Source organism: Schistosoma mansoni, chromosome W (genome assembly GCF_000237925.1).
Source record: "Schistosoma mansoni strain Puerto Rico chromosome W, complete genome".
NCBI lineage: Eukaryota > Metazoa > Platyhelminthes > Trematoda > Strigeidida > Schistosomatidae > Schistosoma > Schistosoma mansoni.
The window spans coordinates 13,026,750-13,046,013 of NC_031502.1; the positions used below are offsets into that span (position 1 = coordinate 13,026,750).

A 19,264-nucleotide genomic window follows, 5' to 3' on the forward strand; every position below is an offset into this window, starting at 1 on the left:
GTTACAAGTAATATAAATTTACTGCTCATATGTAAAGCATCATTTGCTGTGGATACATACTTCAATATTGTAGACATCTTTTTCTGCTACGTGTTCATATTTAACTTAATTCAGGTACAATCTGTTACAAACTAGTAAATAATTTTTAAGTTGGTTCTGTTTTTGTTGATATAACCGACTGAAAACTGCCCTTATTCGCTAAGGTCCATTCTTCATTCGTGGTGCATAAATAGTTAAATTCATTATAACGATGTTCTCTTTCATTATTTGCTCCCTTCATATTACTTTTTGAATCTATAAGAGACTGAAGTAATGTTTCATACAAGGCGCTTAACCCAACCGACTGGTTCCAGTTAAATAAATTGTATAAAAACCCTCGCTGGCTAGTTTAGGGTGTTGTGGGCATTAGATTCCGGCTAAAAAGTTCATTAATAGAGAATGTATGACAGTTGAGTGAAGGGTTAACTTCGTTGGTGTGTTATCAGTTATGTAACTAATTTCGGGTCGCATATGATATGTTCGTGCACTAAACTAAGATTATGTAACTCTGACTTCAATAATAAATGAGACTACTTCCATCGTCTTTCTCCGCCCCCCTTTATCTGGGGTAAAAAAGCTGAATTCTTAACGGAAGTTCTATTGATGATAACCTCATTAGAATTAAAAATACACGTTATTCGGTTATATATCGGCTACAATGACCAGTATTCATAAACTAAGTTATTGTTACTTAACACATGGTAAAAAATACATTGAAATTTCATAAAGTAATGCTTTGAAAGTTGACCTTCCATTCACTTTAAATCTACATTGATTTTCTCTTTAAGTTGTAGTTGTATTCTGTTTTAAATATATAATTTCGGGAATAATGTCGACAGTACAGACTTCCTGTAGTTGTGTAACGCAGTTATCTGATAGGGTATGTACTCAAGGTTTGGATTTACTCTGTAATAAATATTTAGCTTATTTGAGATTTTTGATTTGCATATACATTAAAACCATTACTCACATTTTACTCGTTTGCTTTTCCCCCAAGTCTTTCCAGCAACTCCCCATCGAATCTCTTTCAAATGCTATCCAGGAATACGCTGTTGTTAGCGATCTACTACAGTGTTTGCAAGTAAATTTCATTTTAATCAATTTGTGTTATATAAACATAAATAATAGGTCTATTCATTGCAGATTAGACTGCTCTATTATTCAGTTTTTGTCGCAATTAAATTAAGAACTGCTCTTAAATTTCCATAAACATTTCAGGGCAACCAAGGAGTTTACATCAAACCTCTGCCTTTATCAAATCGTTACGCAGTCCGTTGTTTTAAAGTGGATGAAAAAATGAGTACGTCTGTTTTACGTTCATATGTTAACTCCATAAAAATAGCTATAGTTAGTGGTATTCACCAATTCTAATGAAAAGATTTTATCATAGTATTTTTCATCGCTAATGTGATTAATGATCAGCTCTCTGGTCAGTAGAACACTTACCTAATATCTGAGTGTACTATGTTTAACTATATTTAAATGTCCAAGTTACTACGTTTTTGTTGTATGAACAAAATTTCCTGTGAGTGTTTCCGGCTTGTAAATATTACAAAAATCTTTTTGAAAGTCAAGTAAGATGTTCACTGATGGCTAATAATTTGACATAGTTCTGATGACTTCGTACTCGTAAAATTGTTTCTTGTGTTTCTGAATAATGTGTGTGAGCTGTCTCTGGAAGTATGTGGCCTGCCTAATACTCCTTCCAGGAATAAATTGTGTTAAGATCTACCACTTTAACAGGTGTAGTGGCTTCTTCAGGTCGGAAAACGAATCTGGTACGCAGCCTCATTGTGTATGGTCATTTCAGAGTCCGTAGGAATTTGTAATTGATGCACACAGAAACTCACTCAAAACTCCGTGACATCGTTCAAAAGGTCAAGGACAATATATTAGTTGAATTTTTACTGCTAACCTTTCCAGATTATAGTGCATCCATCCAAGTCTATGGACAAGAGTTTAAAATAACTGGATACTTCATCAAAAAACACTTTAAGCAATATATCAGGTCACTACTTTCTATCAAGAAAGAGTTTCGATGTTGTTTGCCGGTGAATAATTCAATCCTCCTGCAACATAAGCCTATTTTAAAATTAATAATGTTACATGTAGTAATTTACGGTAAAAATGTTTACAGATATGAGTTCTTTTTAGGTACCTATTTGGATTTCGATCGTCCCCTCGCATGCCTCAAACTCATCTTTCGTTTTCAACAGATTTTTCCAAAACTTATTGATGTAAGGAAATCAATTCTCTCGACCATTAAATCTGAGTATCAAAAAGAAAATTAGACTTCAACTAACTGGAAAGTATAAAAAAAGCCTAGGCTAAATTTGCCGGACTCCATGGTGATGCGTCAGTCAGTAATCTTTAGAGCGTTTGGGTTTCTGGACAGAGCGCCCCAAGGGATAATTCACCTATCCATCCGATTACCACAGCGACTTCGATAAATCTTTCATGTACCCTTTGGCCAGATACTACTGATCCACCTAAAAAAGTCGAGGTATAGAAGAAAATTCAACCTCTGAAGCATCATAAATCATCAGACCCAGGCGACCCCATTTCTTTTAAAGGATAGTGAGGAAATTATGATGAGAGGACTGTCTTCATTGTTAAACAAGGTTTAGCATTCATCACCCTAAAATGAAGCAACTGTGACACTCATACTTGGAAAGAACATAAATAAGACATGTAATTATAGACATCTCTCTTTGATCCTATTCAAATTACTAACCTACATAGTTATGTGAGCGCTAATGATACGGTGAATAAGATCAGTATACGTGTAGCGAACCCCAGCATGGTTTGTGTTCACCAGGACGTTTGATGCTGTCCTAATGTTCGTCTGGTCGTTACATTTGATTTTAGCTCATCTCGTTTGGGTTCTTTGTTCACTACCGTTCATAATGATTGCGGAAAGTTCTCTTCTATCTCTCCCCACCGAAATTGATTTCTAATTTAGTAGGAACTTGTGAAATCGATCAATCTTTTCTAACTGTTTTGGTTAGGTTCTACAAGTGATCACTACTGTTTTTGTAGCATCAAGTGTAACCTTACAGTAAACTGTTGTAATCTTTGACTCTGATGCAATCACAGTGTACACACATTGTCTGAACGGTCGCAGCGATTTCTATTCAAAGGAAAAGACTGAATTTGATCAGGGAGTGTTAATGCAAAATCAACTAATTTGCTCATAGTTCATAAGTATATGTATATCACTGATATGGAAGCAGTGACCTTGTCTAAATGAATAGTACGTATTCCAGTGGGGTGCTTCGCTTAATCTTCGAACTTACCAGTGGCCTTGAGACATTTAACTGACCCTTGCAAACCACTTGCCTATGCTCAACCAAGTACGTGCTTAGGTACTTCCTTAAAAACATCCTAAATATTATCATCAAACTAAGCTTTGAATCTTGTTGCAACGTTACTACATCCAATAAAGCACTTATAAGCGTGCAAGCTCATCCGTCATCAGAAACTCAGTCCAGGAGTGCCTGTTCTGTCTTTAAAATTAAAGCTATTATTACTCCACCAAAACCACAGAATCTGCCGTCAATTTTTCAATTACCCAAAGGATAAACCATCCTGGAGCTCCATATTGTCAGTGGGGTCAAATGAATGACCGTGCTTTGCTTATTTGCTCGTGTTTGGGGAGAGTCCGCTCTCCCTCTCTAAATGCTTTCACATAGCCACGCGTATATAGCCTCTGCCAGGGAAGTCCTACTCACTGCCTTCTCGTGGCGGGTGGGGTTGTTTGCGAAATTGAAAGGACAAAAAGCGAATGTCCGGCGATTTAACCGGGCCGGTGGACACGGTAAGTCCACCTAGGGGAGATGGAAAACCCTGATTCCAAACCAATGGTGCACATGGGCTCCAGTACCCCGAGGGAACAAATGGCGTATGAACCTGAAGTATCGGTTTATATGTTAAGCCCATATACTTTATTCTAGTTACTGGCCAAGCCAATTCTCCTATACATTATGAGTCATATTTTGATCTTGTTAATTATTCGCTTATTAACATTGACTATTTTTATATGAGCGTATATGTGTACCCTTCGTATCTTATCATATGTCTGGCATTCATTTTTGTCTGCTATAAATACTGATTAACGCTTGCTTAAAATGAGTTGGCTTCCCCGCCATCTCCGATGCACGTGTCATGTATGCTTCGCTCGCTTACACTTGCTCATGTGCTCACAGCTTTCTGGTCTGCATCATTTATCAATAAAAAATGTAGTTGCCGCTTCCCTTTGCCTTCTGATATTATGCAACGTTAAGACTTGTACCATAACGGTTATCGAGGTGAACTATTAACGAACCGCGGCATTACAAACCAATTGTTGGTCACCGGCTACCATGGGACTGCATCTCCTCACGATGCTCCCCTGCCTTGTGGACTAGACCTTTAGGTCAAAGGCTCGGGGTGTGCCCCCCCTAAGAAAACCACCTGCTTCAGTTTGGGCACCTAGGCAGTATCACAGCCCTCACACAAATCGAATAAGATTTGTGCGGCGCATATGTATAGTTTTGGAGGTACAGTATGCTACTAGTGCAAAATTCAGACGTATAGACTAGTAAAGTATGTCCGACATGAAAAGGTTCAGACACCGAAGGCTACCAATAAAGTCTGCAGTCCGGTTTCAGGGGACTACAGGCAACATTTCGTAAGCCTGATTTGTTAGTGCTGGTTACTCATAGGATGAAACCAGAGAGGAATGATCGATAATTGGAATAAATCAGACGCTAAAAAGAGAAGAGGTTCGACTAAAAATAAGGTAAATTTGAGTTGAAATGTGTTGTTTATGAGAGGATAAAATTTCTCGTTTATTCTTTTTCCAAGCCTTAAAATGGATCAGTTATGGTGGTTTTGTCGATCTGGTAACGTAACCATGGACTTCAGTCACACTACTTACTTGTGATATGTTTTTGTTGTGTGAGCTTCTGGCTTCTAATGTTGATGGGACAAGAGACTTTTTAATTACACACACAAACATTGATATTAGTAGGCACTACATATATATGTGCGTCACATTTCGTCATTTGATTTGTATAAGGGCTGGAATAATACCGGGGCGCCCAAACTAAAGCGGGTGATTTCCTTAGGGGGCAACTCCACGAGCCTTTGACCTAAAGGTCTAACCTACAATGCAGTGGCGCAACTTTGGGAGATGCAGCCACATGGTAGTCGGTGACCAACAATAGGTTCGCACGCCATCCGTTCCCTCGGGATCCTGGAGCCCATGTGCACCAGTGGTTTGGAATCGCGGTTTTCCAACTCCCCTAAGTATATCCCCCGTATCCACCGACCCGGTTAAAGCGTCGTACATTCGCCTTTCGTTCTCTCAATTTCGCAAACAACATCCCCATCTCGAGAAGGCAGTGAATAGGATTTCCCTGGCAGAGGCTATATACGCGTGGCCATGTGAGAGCATTTCGAAAGGGAGAGCGAACCCTCCCCACCTTCGGCCATACCAGGACATTTAAGGGTAAGGGATGATGTGATATTTTCACGCACAGCGTATTCTAGTTCCTCCTTAAGTTTGGTAAAATAGTCCACAGATGGCAGTTATTGTTATATCCTAGCGAAGACATAAGTACGGGTAACTCCCAGGACCTAATAGTGGACTATTATTCTTTATATATTCTTATTGTATAACTATTCAGTAACTAGATTATGTGTATCTACATTCATCTGATTATAAGCTTCATTTTGACCTATTGATTATTATTATACGATTTACTGGCGGCCTGTTTAAACATCTGGGCTACCTGTTCCTGTCATCTAGATATTTCAACAAGTTATCTAATTTTGTGCTTTTCTGAAAAGTGTAAGACCTTTCGCTGTAAAGGTTACAAAAGCCTTAATCAGAGATATCGTGGTTGCTGGCAATATGCAGCGAGAAGAATGTACATTATCCAGATGTCGATTGACTGGGCTGCTAACTTCTAACCGGCGATCACTCAATATTTATCGTCAGGAAGGGCGAAGAAGTAAGAAACGGAAACTTGTTGAAGTACTTTGTGCTGAGAATTCCATATTGTACCAAAAATATAATATTGAATAAAGCTAATAATAATAAAATAATAATAAAATAAATAAATTATACTCAGTTTATTGATCATTGTCTCCCAGATTCACAGCCATATCTGGCTCGATTTTGTACAAATATTATTTTCTATTTTATGGTGTGATGTGGCCTGTCTGTCTGATATATAAACAGAGTATGTTTGAAATAAACGATCCGCATAGATTCGCATAGCAGAAGCTGCTATTGGTGTTCTGGACTCAAGTGGAAGGGCTAGGCGGATTAAGGACCAATAAGGGCGCGAGATTACTCATACTGATTGGACGTCCTTGATTGTCACCGTGTTAAGGTCGGAGAAGTCGTTTTCTATTGGTGGATAATTCACGCGAGTTACGTCCTTGTTTAATTTGTAAGGTCATAACAAATTAGGGGCGACCTTGATCAAGTCATAACAGTTATCTTCACCAAACACTTCACACCCACAACATCCTAGTACAGCTGACAGTACGACTTCTCTCTCTGCCTCGTTGGATTTGATGCTTCTGGTTTCACAACTATCCAGATGACCTCAAATAATGAACATTCCGGTTAATGTTGTGCATTTAATTCTTCACGATAGACAAGTTTAATAATGGTGTCAGAGTTACAGCAACTCATTGATTTGAGACGTTGCCAGACATAACTCAGAGTAGAAGACAGTGGCGATTCTATTCTGGTTTTTCACTGGGTTTCTCATGTAGGATTCATCTTTCCGATAAACGACCTTGATCGTCTCGCCAACCGAACTATCGGACCTCCCATCTTCCATTTTTTATTAGCTATCATTTCACTTTACGTAATAAAATTTAATGCGCTATTTTACCAGATTTTCATGTTGTAAATATGAGTGAGTTTTACGGACAATTAATATGTAACTTACTAGTCACTGACACTTTTACAACCTCATTTACTTCCAGTTTTAAGTTCTTCACTTTTGTGTCTCATATTAACTGCTATATGTCGCATTCCATTCTGTTGTTTCATAGTTGTTATTTAGTCTTACTAGCGCTAACAAGTTTCTGTTTAGCGGTGTGCTAATACATGAGCTAGGATACATTCTTTGCTTAAATATACACCACATTATGGTCTAATGGCCGTGATTTATTCGCCTGAGTTATCAAAATCGCTTCCTTGACTACAAAGTTGGATAATTCATACGATCTTTTCTGTATCTCGTAATTTCATTTCATATTTGTCGTAAAACACTCACTACAGTTTGTGAGACTCGATTTTAATTGCATGAGAACAACTGAGCTAACGTGTTTTAATGAAGTAACCCTTATAGTTTTCGTTTAACCGACCACCAAAAGTCATAAACGAAGTGCCTAGAACTAAGTTTATTACAAAAAAATTACGTATATGGCTGAGCTAGAGCTATCAAACTCATTTTCATATCAGTTTTCTGTAGTCACAATCTTAAGACCGTGCCTGTAATCATCGGTTTACATTCTCAAACTAACCTGAACTCGACTAAGGATCTGAGTTGTATGATAATAGTTGTACCTTTTTTATTCAAGCGGTTAGTTGTAGCTTTCCATCACTTCCTATGTTTACTTACTTTCCAATTCTTTTTTTTAGCTCCCGCTTTACTAGATACTGTAAATAAAATTCTTCCAGTTTGTTCGGACTATTCAACAGTGGCTAGATTTATAGGTGGTGAGTTTCTGTTTTCATTTAATTATTGATTTTATCTTTTCATTCCACATAATCTTGGTCAGTGTTAAACACACGTCTTGTTAAATTGCCTGCTGACAACCCCACTCTATTATTTTTAGTTTTAATCTCTCTCATTTGGGTAGCCATTTGATATAACCGGTTTTCATACAAAGATGAAGTAAAATGACAGGTACACAAAGCTGTACTTGGCTAGTGATTCACAAGGAACCAAACTATTCAGCAACGGGTGAGGAATCTTTGGCTAATATTTATAATAGCACTGGAATATTACTATACATTATTTTTGTTTACGAATTATTGTGTTCATGACGTATGGAAATTTCTGAGAATCAAATTTTTTTAGTTTGTGATCAGTTTTATTTAAATATGTTTATGTTTGCCAAAGAGAAGTCCACATTCGAACATGGAATGGTCAACCAGGCACTAGCAGGTGCAATGCGTGGTTTACTTAAAGATTATCTTATTCTGTTATGTCAACTTGAATACCAGTATAAAATTGGTCATTTGGGGATAGTTAAACTGCACTTTTTTTTGCAGGTAAGCGATTTTGTGATTAAAATTTGAATGAATTTTAAAAGACATTTTCACAAAGCATAATAAAACAACAATCAGTCTAGAGTACTGAGAGATAATGATATCGAATCCAAAGCTTGGAATAGGCTAGTTAGGAGTGTGGTGACAATCTGCAAGGTTCATTATGAGGTTGGTTCACATATAGGCCTGTTTGTGAGATAGTTGCCACTTCTGGTACGATTGGTTCCTGTTGTATCTCTTGCAGCCACTTCATAGATATATATTGCCTTTGAAGTTGTCAACATATCAAGCTTACCTTGCCAACTAAAGATTCAGTAAAGATAAGATCCGAAATACGCCTTTTATTTTAGTTGTCTATCATTGAAGTTTCAGTTTAAACTGTTTATTTTCTAGTTGAGTTAACACCAATCAAAGCTGCCCTCTTATCCATATTTTTTTCGATGGGCCACCCATTAGTATCATTTTTTTATACCATTGTATGTAGTCCAAAGCGAAGACATAACCCCAGGGTATTGTGACAAACCAACGCATGATAATTGAATACTAATATCTTTCATCTTGTGGCATCACTTCATAAACAGACCACCTCCCTACTTTCGCAACGCACTCTCAACTATCGTTGCTGCATTATGGTAGTCGTCGGGATAACATGCATAATGTATTTAAGTTGCGTGACCCAATATTCCATATGTTAAGTGATAATTCTGCCCAGCGACATGTTACTGGACTCCAGGATTACCTACACTGTGTTATCACTCAGTGTGACAGTTCTTCGTGAGTCAAGAATGGTTGAACTGATTGCATGCTCTTATTTTACCTACTGTATTTTTGTGAAGGACTTTAATAGTGTTCATATACTTACGTATTCTCCCCTAAAAAACAGTTCCAGAAAACAGTTGTATCCAGCCCACACAACCATAAATACAGCAATCTCTATTCTTCAAGGAATATAACTATGATGATGGACCCAAACAAAAATTTATCTTTTCTTTGTGAATCAATCTCATGAGTTTCTCACAATCGTCATAGTTCTATGAAAGTCAATATTTCAAGTGAGATTAGAGGGAAAACGCATAATCACATGCCTTATTTATGCTCTTTCTAAGTATAGGTGTCACAATCGCGCTCTGAAGCACTAAACATGTTAAAGTAGTCTGGATTTCGCGCAACAAAAGAAAGTGCAGTTCAATAATTGTTTCAAAATGACTCAGTAAGAGCAGATGGTAACCACCTATCTTATTCCATTACCAAATGCATTTGACACAGATCATTAGGTTGTTACTACCTCAGCCATTGTAATATTGTATAAAAGCTAATTAGTGGGAATACTTGGATATGTTAGACCGTTGGTCGTACGCACGTTCCAATCCTTTTTGTGTTTGAAAACAATTTATACTTCTGGTAAACCTATCCTGATATTATTGACTTGTTATCCGGAGTTACGATTTGAACTATTTTTCCCTATCTTTGCTTTTCTTAGTGTAAGCTTTTTATATATGAATACCATAATAAGTAAATATATAATCAGGCTATTCGAAATATATTCCGCTGATATATCACATAGGTCTTATAGATTTCGTCTGCTCATTGTACTATCTAAATTTATCAAATAGGCTTGCTTTCGGAGGTAACCGGGATTGTTTGTTACCCAAACAGTAAACTGACGGATGGATTCATCCTTAAACAGGTCATACGAGTTTATTACTCTCTTAAACACAAGATATATTTGAGTCTGTCGTTGATTTTAAGAATAAATGGGTTACATCTTCAAGCAGTGGTATAGGTTTTAAATCTGCCATTGTGGTGTGACAACTCTTTTTTTTTACGAAAAGTTAGAAAACGTTGGAATATTGAGATGTAAAAAAAATCCGGGTTGTTTAATGTATAAACTAGCTAAGCCATGTAAGCTGTCCATTCAGTAAAACTTCACTTATAGTATTTTTATTTTTATTTATGAAGGAAACAGCTACCGCTTTCAATCAGTTAACTCGCCTTGTTAATAATATAAACACAGGACAATGTTCTGGTGGTGCAGTGTTATCAGTATTATATGATTCTTTAAGGTCTGTATATGGTGTTAAACAATTACATGATTTAATACTTTATCTCCTGCGTTCTGTAAGTTTGAAAAGATCTTTTAATTTGATATATTGTTGATACACATTGTTTCGCTAGTTTTTCTTTCAAAGTGTTTTTTCAATTTGATCAATCCGACGTATTTGAAACATTAGTTTAATACGAAAAAACTATAACAAGAGTCTAACTATGGTAAAACTGAATTAAATCATATTACTTCCCCTTTTAGAACGTAAGTGGAAGTTGATGAATGTGTTCGGGTTAAGTATGCACTAATTAGTTACTAAGTAGTAACCGAAGTCAGGTTCAGTCTGTGCGAGTCAGTTAATAAAATATTATCTGTGAAACAGAGTGTACAATATTAAATTGGTCAGTACTTAGTGCTTGGTAAGTCCAAATATCTCGATTCTACAAGTGATCATTTGCTATGTGAATAGCTGCGTAATAATGCCTGTAATAATAAAATTGGATAGTGCATATTCAAATACTATGAGAAGTATCAGCTACATAAAAGTTGAAGATACACCTGGGTGATGAGTGTCACGTAGCACAAAATTCATGTCTAGGGCTTCCTTCCCGTTGCATTCAGGCAATAACATAAGTAAGAATATTACCGTTATGCACCCAGTCTAATCTTCAAGCCGCTATTGGATCTCTTGTTATTACAACTCCCTGTTTTGAATACATCAGTGCCACTCATTTAGTAACTCAACTAACCACCGTTGGCTGTCATGGTTAGCCAGATAGTCATTTTAAGCATAAAACAATTAAAGACAACTCGATTGTCTAGTAGGTTAATGGCCACTTCCGTACTTTCTAGAGAGTGATATTATCCTCACAACCAAAATAATTTATTTGACAATTAGGAGTGTTTTAGTATATCAGGTATATTATCCGTAGTTTACGTAACCAGTTTATAGCATTTAGAAGATGAGTGTATTGTTTCTGAATCTTTATTATAACTTAGTGACGTTTTTCCAACGACTATGTTAAAAATACACTAAACCATCAATGAGACACCTATTAATTGCAAGTTTCCTGTCCTCATTGCATGATTATGGTGCGTTTTATTGAGATAAGAAACGTGAATAGACAAAACTGACACTTTTATCAACCATTACTGATTATTAATATCACTGTTTGTTATAACAAAGTCGACTTTCCTCAATTTCGATAGATCACTGAATAAAGTCGACCGGCTAACGTAAAAGTACGTTAGTCTTGTATGAGCTAAAAAATGCATAATATGCGAAAGCAATGAAAGTACGGTACGTAAAATACCAAAGATCATTAATATCAAGATGTATACACTTCTTCCCCAAAAAATTTAATTCAAACGCAAAATTTTCAGGCTGTATATAGTTAAACCAGTTAAATACTGACCGGTTGGGGTGTTAGTTAGTTTTTAGATTGATCCCTTTTTGTGATAGTAGTAAATCTTGAATATCCTTCTCTTATTAAATCGATTGTCAGTTTTGTTTCACTCTCCTACTGGAAGTTTCTTGCTGCGTTTGCGTTACGAATTTTATCTGGTAATATATCAATGCATCCGTTTTTACAATTAAATTTATCATTCATATTTTGCGTTTTGTTATATGTTTTCTACCTTATGTGCCATTTTTCTTAAATTATTTTCCTATGGTTTGTTTTATATCAGGCTACCGTACCTTTTTTTAAAATTCTTCAAAAATGGATATATCGGGGTGTAATTTCTGACCCATATAAAGAGGTTAGTCAGCCAGTTAATATTTCCTTTTCAAGAATATGTCTATCAAATATATGATACGCACCATATTTAAAAACTTCTGCTCTCTTTTTCCAGCATAAAAATAGTATCTTAAGGTTTTGAATAATTGCTGGCTTACCATTTACACTTTACCAACATCTTTGAACCCAGAATACATTGTATTGGATATTTTCTTCCCACTTTTGACTCACCAACTCACATTCTCTCAGGTCAACTGATAACTCACCAGTAGCCCTGTGTAATTTGTCTTATATATACAGCAAATTATGCCCGGGCTTTGTCTCTTGATTACGGTAAGCAAACAACTTTTGCACTACCGGGTGAACAAAAAAGCAATCTTATTCAGAAGACTAAAGAGACTGAAAGAGGTCTACCACATATAAATATATTTGCTATGTCCTTAAAGGTAGGTCAAAAATGTTATATTTGAAGCGTTTCGAATTCACTAGTTAGCGAACGGAACAAAAACTTGTGACCAGAGACCGATAAGCTAGCTATTCTGACGCGTCCTAGACCCAGCTAACTAGAGTAAGAAGCCCAAGTTGGAAGCGGAGAAAATATATTCCGTAGCAGCCAGAAGCACAGCAGTCGTAAGGGGAAAAAATCAAACACATATATACAGCAATAAATTGTCCTTGGGTAGCATTGCAAAATAGCACACTCAAAGATGCAACGGACCAATAGCGTTTAAGATATTTTACAAATGGGGAATTCGACTCGAAGGTGAAAAAAGCGCTTTCAGCGCGAAAACAAAAATTCAAATTTTCAAAATAAAATTCCAAAATTAGGCGGTTTACCAATTAAGTTCTGGGGATTTAACATCCCCAACAAAAAATGTACTGAAAAAGTACATATTGTGGTTCGAGTTTTCGTGATATCACAAATATACTCATCCAATTGAGCAATTAAGAACATGATGTGAAATACAGGTTGTATTAACGCAGGTTTACAAACTGTAAACTATAAACCATCCAAACATTGATACAAAATAATAGAAATCTATATTTCGTGGATTCCCATCAGTTGCTTACAATTACATATTTAAAGTTAAAATTGAGGCGAGATATAATGTGAAACAATTGACATAGATAAACGAATATATATATATATATATATATAATTTAGGAACAGGTTAGAGGTCATATGGAGTTGGAATTAAAAACATAAGAGGTGGTGATGCATTAATCAAATGAGGTCCGTGGACAGATAAGATAGATTGTGTAATAATTTTAGAGGTTATGATGGGTTTTCATGGGATTATTGGGATTGAAGATTGATAAAATGGGTTACGTAGTAATTGAACGCGATTTGAGGCAGATAGAGACGAATACATTAGCGAAGTAATATCCATTGTAAATGATTCCACGAAATTTATCTTCGATAATACTCAGAAAAACTTGAAAGATGCTACTAAGAAGCATCTTTTAAAAAAGTTGAGAAATCTTGGGATTCTGTTCTCTGAGGTGGATGATTTGGTTGTGGATCTTTCATCGTTCTTCTGAACGATATCACTATCACAAACTTCAAGTAGAAGTGATATGTCTGAATTTCTCCACATATGACTCACAGCTTGTTCTGTAGACCTCGGTGTTGATTGGTTATTGCTGACCTTTAACCTGTCATTGTTTACTTCTTTATTTTGGTTTTATCTCCCATTTATTTTATTCTCCATCTTATATTTGTCCATAATTTTTCCTAATTGGTTGATAAGTTGGGCCGATTTCAATGAGTCTGTCGATTGCTGATTGATTTGAGTTCCAAGCTTCTAAAAATTCTCTGGTGTTTTTAGAATTACCTCTATCCAAGATCACATTTCCCAGTCCAATGTGTGTCCACAGTTGCCCACATGCATTGATAGAAGTGAGGATATGTCATGGTATTCGACCGCTAATTAATGTTCGTGCAGGCGAAGATGAAGTGGGCGACCACTTTGTCCTATGTAGTGTTTCTCGCAGTTGGGACAATTTATTTTGTAGATGATGTTCGGTTTTTCTTCTTTTGCCATCTCGTCCTTTGGTTTACATAGGGTTGATTGAAGTGATTTTGTTGGTTTTTTGTGCTACGCTTATTCCAAAAGGGCTTCAACAATCTCGTAGTTTCTGATATGCCTTTTATATATGGTAAGATGATCCGTCTGTTGGTTTCTGTACGTGATTTTGTTTCTGCTGATGCATTTGGTTGATATTTTTTGATGAAGTTGATTGGGTAGCCGTTCTTTCGAAAGATAGTCTTTAAAACGCTACTTCAGATAGCTAAGCTACTTACTGTCCACGAAATTACATCGTTTCCAGGAGATCAAATAATCTCTGCGGACTTAGGTCCATACATATCGTGAATAAAGTGTTTGAATGTCTTCCTCCTTCAGTCGATTGTCGGTGTCGGCTATTAGGATTTACATAAAAGACTGGATAGTCTTGGTAGTTTACGGAAAGAATTTTTTTCAATTTTAGGAAAACATATAAAATAATTACATAGGTGACAGTTTGTCAGACCGGTGTATTTGATACAGAATATGATAATGAGTTGTCCTATTTACTGCCACAGCACTGGAAATGTGTGATTGCGATGATATCCTAGTAACTTGCTGTCAGCAGAAACAGTTCGTAACTGAGACATTTGTTGGGGTTTCTGAAGCTTACAAGTAAAACATCAGGCAGTAGTCCTTTCGATTCCAGATTTTTCGGTACGACACTAGCGAATGATATTTACATAAGGATGTTTTTGGTATTGTAGACCGTACTCTAAGCATCACGAACTGATTGCTTAACATGCATAAATTTTCGTTGATAATATATTAAAATGCAGCTTCTAGAATTTCCTTACGTCTGATAGTTATGAGGGTTGTCGTCTTCGGAATTTCTTGATCGCTTTATGATAAACATTTGTTATCCTTAACTATCACTTGTAGAAATTACATAGCACTGAGTAAATGATGGGTCGCTTTTTATCCATTAGAAAACTTGACAATAACTTTATGCTCATTTTGAATAGGGTTTTGACTTGTCAGTTTTGACAACAAATTGACCTGTACTTAATTTTTGCTTATTAACGTATGCTAATGCTGTACTGCGTTTTAACCTGGTGAATAAATGGGCATTACGAGATTTAGTAAGAGTTATTATTCGCTATTTACTTTCATACAACACAGAACTTTTTTGGTGTTTCTGCTACTTATTACAATTAAATTGTATGAGTAATTTCCTGAAGTTTTTGGTTTTACTTACTGTTAATCATTTTTGACAGATTATGTAATCCCCATAATCTCATTTTTTAAAAGTTTTGTATTATCACCCACCTACTTTATAGTTATGATGAATAACTGCTTATTGCTTCCCAGTCTTCTATAAGACTGATGATATCATGTAGAAGTATCATAAGTAATTGTTCTAACAAATTTGCCAGTCAAACATTCATTTAATTCTGTGGATTTATAGTTTTTCATTTCAGCTGGATCTATGCCGGATTTTTATGATCCTGATAAATCATCTCCAAATAACCTTCATTCAGTTTCACTGCAGTTTGATCGTCTTACACAGAATTATGTGGACTGGGCATTCTTTTGGGAGTGCCATTATTCTCTTGTATCAATAAATTTACCGAGTTTTCTTGAACCTAGTGCTTCGAAAATTCTCAGTACGGGAAAGTATTTGAATGTTGTACAGCAATGCGGTAAGTTCTTTAAAAGTAACGTTTCGTGTATATAACAGATTTCTTTGTTTATAGTTGTAGTAACTCGTAGTTAAGCCTTTCATAAGTTATAAGGAAGAAAAAACGTGAATGATGTCTAGAGTTTCTATTTTTAAAATATTAGTAGTCATAATCCTGTCTTTTTAACACAGTTCATCTCATATTTTCGGATCAGTTAACAACGATGGTTCAAAGGTAAAATTTGTGTCTGTGTCACTGAGATTTTTTGTTGTATGTTAGAACTTATAGTTACTGCGTGCCGATGAAAGCCAACGAAGACGTAATCCAGATTTTTCGCGTTCTGGTTAGTCGGTCATGTGGGATATAGTAGCGCTTCTTAAATTTACTGTAGGTTTGTTGACAAATTTCAGCGTCGCGATTTTTCATAAACGGAATCGTTGAAGATCACTGCGTTTTTGGGTAAGCATTCAGTGATTTAGGTCTAGGTAGCTATGGATCAGGAAGTCCTCTACGTAATATTGTTTCCAGCTGAGCAAAAAAATACTTGCTTTTTTTTTTAGCTAGCGTCAGTTTTTATATGCACACAAACTTCTGGGCTGGGAATTCCGAGAGCTTATAGTCGTAATATATCTTGTGATGTATGTATGTATAAGGACGAAATGACTGTTTAATGCATATCTTGCATATAGCTTTACGTTGACACAACTGCTCTCAAAGTATCAGTGAGATTCGTTATTCGATTTACCTTGAATCAGAATATTATAAATAATCAGCATGTGCAAAGTCGGATTTAATCAGGTTAGCAAATCTCTTGTTCATCTGATTTATACGATGGTTCAGATTGCAGATTAACTTACATTGTGGTGTGTGCTACTTATGTCAACACAAGTAGTATATGATATGCTTGAGCTAAATCGATTTCCGCGGTAACGAACGAAAGCCAATGACGCAATGACACGATAAGCTATTCTAATCTGTCGTTCCAGGCCCCGCTAACTAGATGAAGAAGTTCAAGGCAAGTAGGGGAATATATGTATTCCGTAAGCAGCCGAGTACAAGCAATCAAGGGAAAAAATCAAGCGTATTTATACACCAACAAATTGTCCTTGAGCATCATTAATAAATAGCACACACAAAGAAACAATGGACCAATAGCGTTTAAGATAGTTTACAAGTGGGGAATATGACGTGAAGGTAAAAAAGAGCGCGTTTGGCGCGAAAACAGCTAAATTCAAATTTCCAAAATAAAATTACAAAACTAAGTCATTTACCATGTAAATTCTGGGGATTTGACATCCCCCACAGTATATAACACTAGTCACTCTGGCAGCAAAAAGTTGAGAAGATCGAGGAGGGAAGAACGGTGTTATAAATTTCTCTTATCACGACACAGCTATTCCTATTGCCTAGTATTCTTGGACACTAATTCACTCGACAAGTCCCCAAATCAGAACACGGTCGAACAGGAAAGAAATTACATTCCGAACAACAAGGGTAGATGGAAGTAAGAAACACAAAAAGGAATACGTTAGTATATTTATAGTTTTTACATAGGAAGATTCTAGAGTGTTCTTCAAGTATCGACTAGCGCTGATTGGATAATAATTAACCAATCAGCGTGCACCGACGCAGTCGTGCATGGAACATGCTTTAGTTCAGTCTATGTCCCGCTAACAAACCGGAACAGAAAGCAATTGGTATGGAAATTCAGGAACAATAAAGACGATTAATTAACATTTTCAAAGGAAATATTGGAGTATGGTTTTTCTATTTTATCAATTAACTCTGTAATTTTGTGCTAAATATAATCGGTTGTCCTCACGTGTGTTCTCCTTAACTACAATGTTTCCAAGAAACACAAACATGGTACATCGCCAATTTAACTTTGTAAGTTTGCGTTGTAAATGAGTGACATTGTTTGAACTGTAGTTAAGTACCCAATTTCTATCTCTAAGTAAGGACAATCAGTGTAGTTACTTATGGTCTCTCTACTCTTAAATAAGTTACGAATACATCTCTACGTAGCGAAAAATCATGTTTAAAACTTAAGTGTCTTACGGACCACGTATTTTTCAACTGTCCAAATATTAAAACAAAATTTTCCTGTTTTAACTACTCATTTGCTTATGATAATCGCCTGATGTGGTTCACACGCTTTTCCAAGAAGCCAACAACCTGTTACGAAGCAAAATGATACAAAATTCAAGAGGGATTATCACAGTAATCCATACTTCGTTCTTCTTGCCTCTTTTTTCAGAGAAACAAAAGGCGATTACATTGAATTTCATATATCAAATGTATTAAATATAAGTTTCATAGATGCTTAGTAAATTGGTTGTAGACTATTAATAATGAAAATAAATAGCACCTAATTACTGTGGGTAAAATGTTTTTATGCTTGTTTCAATATTGCACATTTTTGCTTATTCTTTATTTTAATCAAACATATAGAACTGAATAAAATAATTATTGTTATTTCAAATCACCTAACCGTTGTCTATTCATAGATCTCAAAATAACTTAGTACGAGCTAATATTTTAAGCCATATATTGGTCCACACGAAACTGATATTTAGTCAGTTAATTGACTGTCAAAATGCTCTGTTGAATCTTGATTTGAGGGTTCAACAATAACTTTATTAGTGGTAAATTTGGAAGTTACACATCGTGCTCTGGTACGGCCGAGAGTGGGGAGAGTCCGCTCTCTCTCGAAAAATGCTCTCATATGACCACGCATATATAGCCACTGCCAGGGAAGTCCTACTCTTTGCCTTCTCGTGGCATTACTGTTGTTTACGAAATTGAGAGGACGAAAAGCGAATGTCTGGCGCTTTAACCGGGTTGGTGGACACGGAAAGTCCACCTAGGGAAGTGGGAAAACCCAGACTCCAAACCAATGGTGCACATGGGCTCCAGTACCCTGAGGGAACAAATGGCGTGTGAATCAATCGTTGGTCATCGGCTACCATGGGATTGCATCTCCTCACAATGCTCTACTGCCTTGTGGATCAGACCTTTAGGTCAAAGGCTCCGGGTGTGGCCCCCTAAGAAAACCACCTGCTTCATTTTGGAAACCTAGGCAGTATCACGGCCCTCACACAAATCAAATGAAATTTGTGCGGCGCATATTTATTCGGTGCTCCTTTGTACCAATATTTATGTGTTCAAATAAATAAATAAATACTGAGTGATCCAATAATATGATGAATAAAAATTCTCTTATGTGAAGAAATGCTTCAACAGAATCTAATATGGAGGCTAAATTGGTTACAAAAAGTATTATCAATATAAATACATTGAACAAAACGTCCGTCTATTGCTTCCGGGTTTTCCATGGTGGTCTTATACTGATCGGTTTATGATTTAGACAAATAAATGAATTCAAACCGGATAGTAGGAATGACGAACTACTCTCAGAGTTCCCAGAACGTCCGAGAAAGGTATTTATACGAAAATAGTTTTTCAGTACTGGC

General features: G+C 36.2%; 1 protein-coding gene across 1 annotated transcript in view; it reads left to right on the forward strand.

Annotated features, from left to right (window-relative positions):
• The window catches only part of Smp_125530 (putative gamma-tubulin complex component 2 (gcp-2)), a gene marked incomplete at its 5' end in the record, with an annotated part of 29,266 nt that overhangs the window by 3,120 nt on the left and 6,882 nt on the right, over positions 1-19,264 (forward strand). Inside the window, 5 exons of the mRNA XM_018788596.1 lie at positions 1,037-1,120; positions 1,258-1,339; positions 7,688-7,765; positions 8,172-8,323; positions 10,280-10,383. Coding sequence (XP_018654123.1) covers positions 1,037-1,120; positions 1,258-1,339; positions 7,688-7,765; positions 8,172-8,323; positions 10,280-10,383 — 500 coding nt within the window. The remainder of the gene's footprint in view (positions 1-1,036; positions 1,121-1,257; positions 1,340-7,687; positions 7,766-8,171; positions 8,324-10,279; positions 10,384-19,264) is intronic.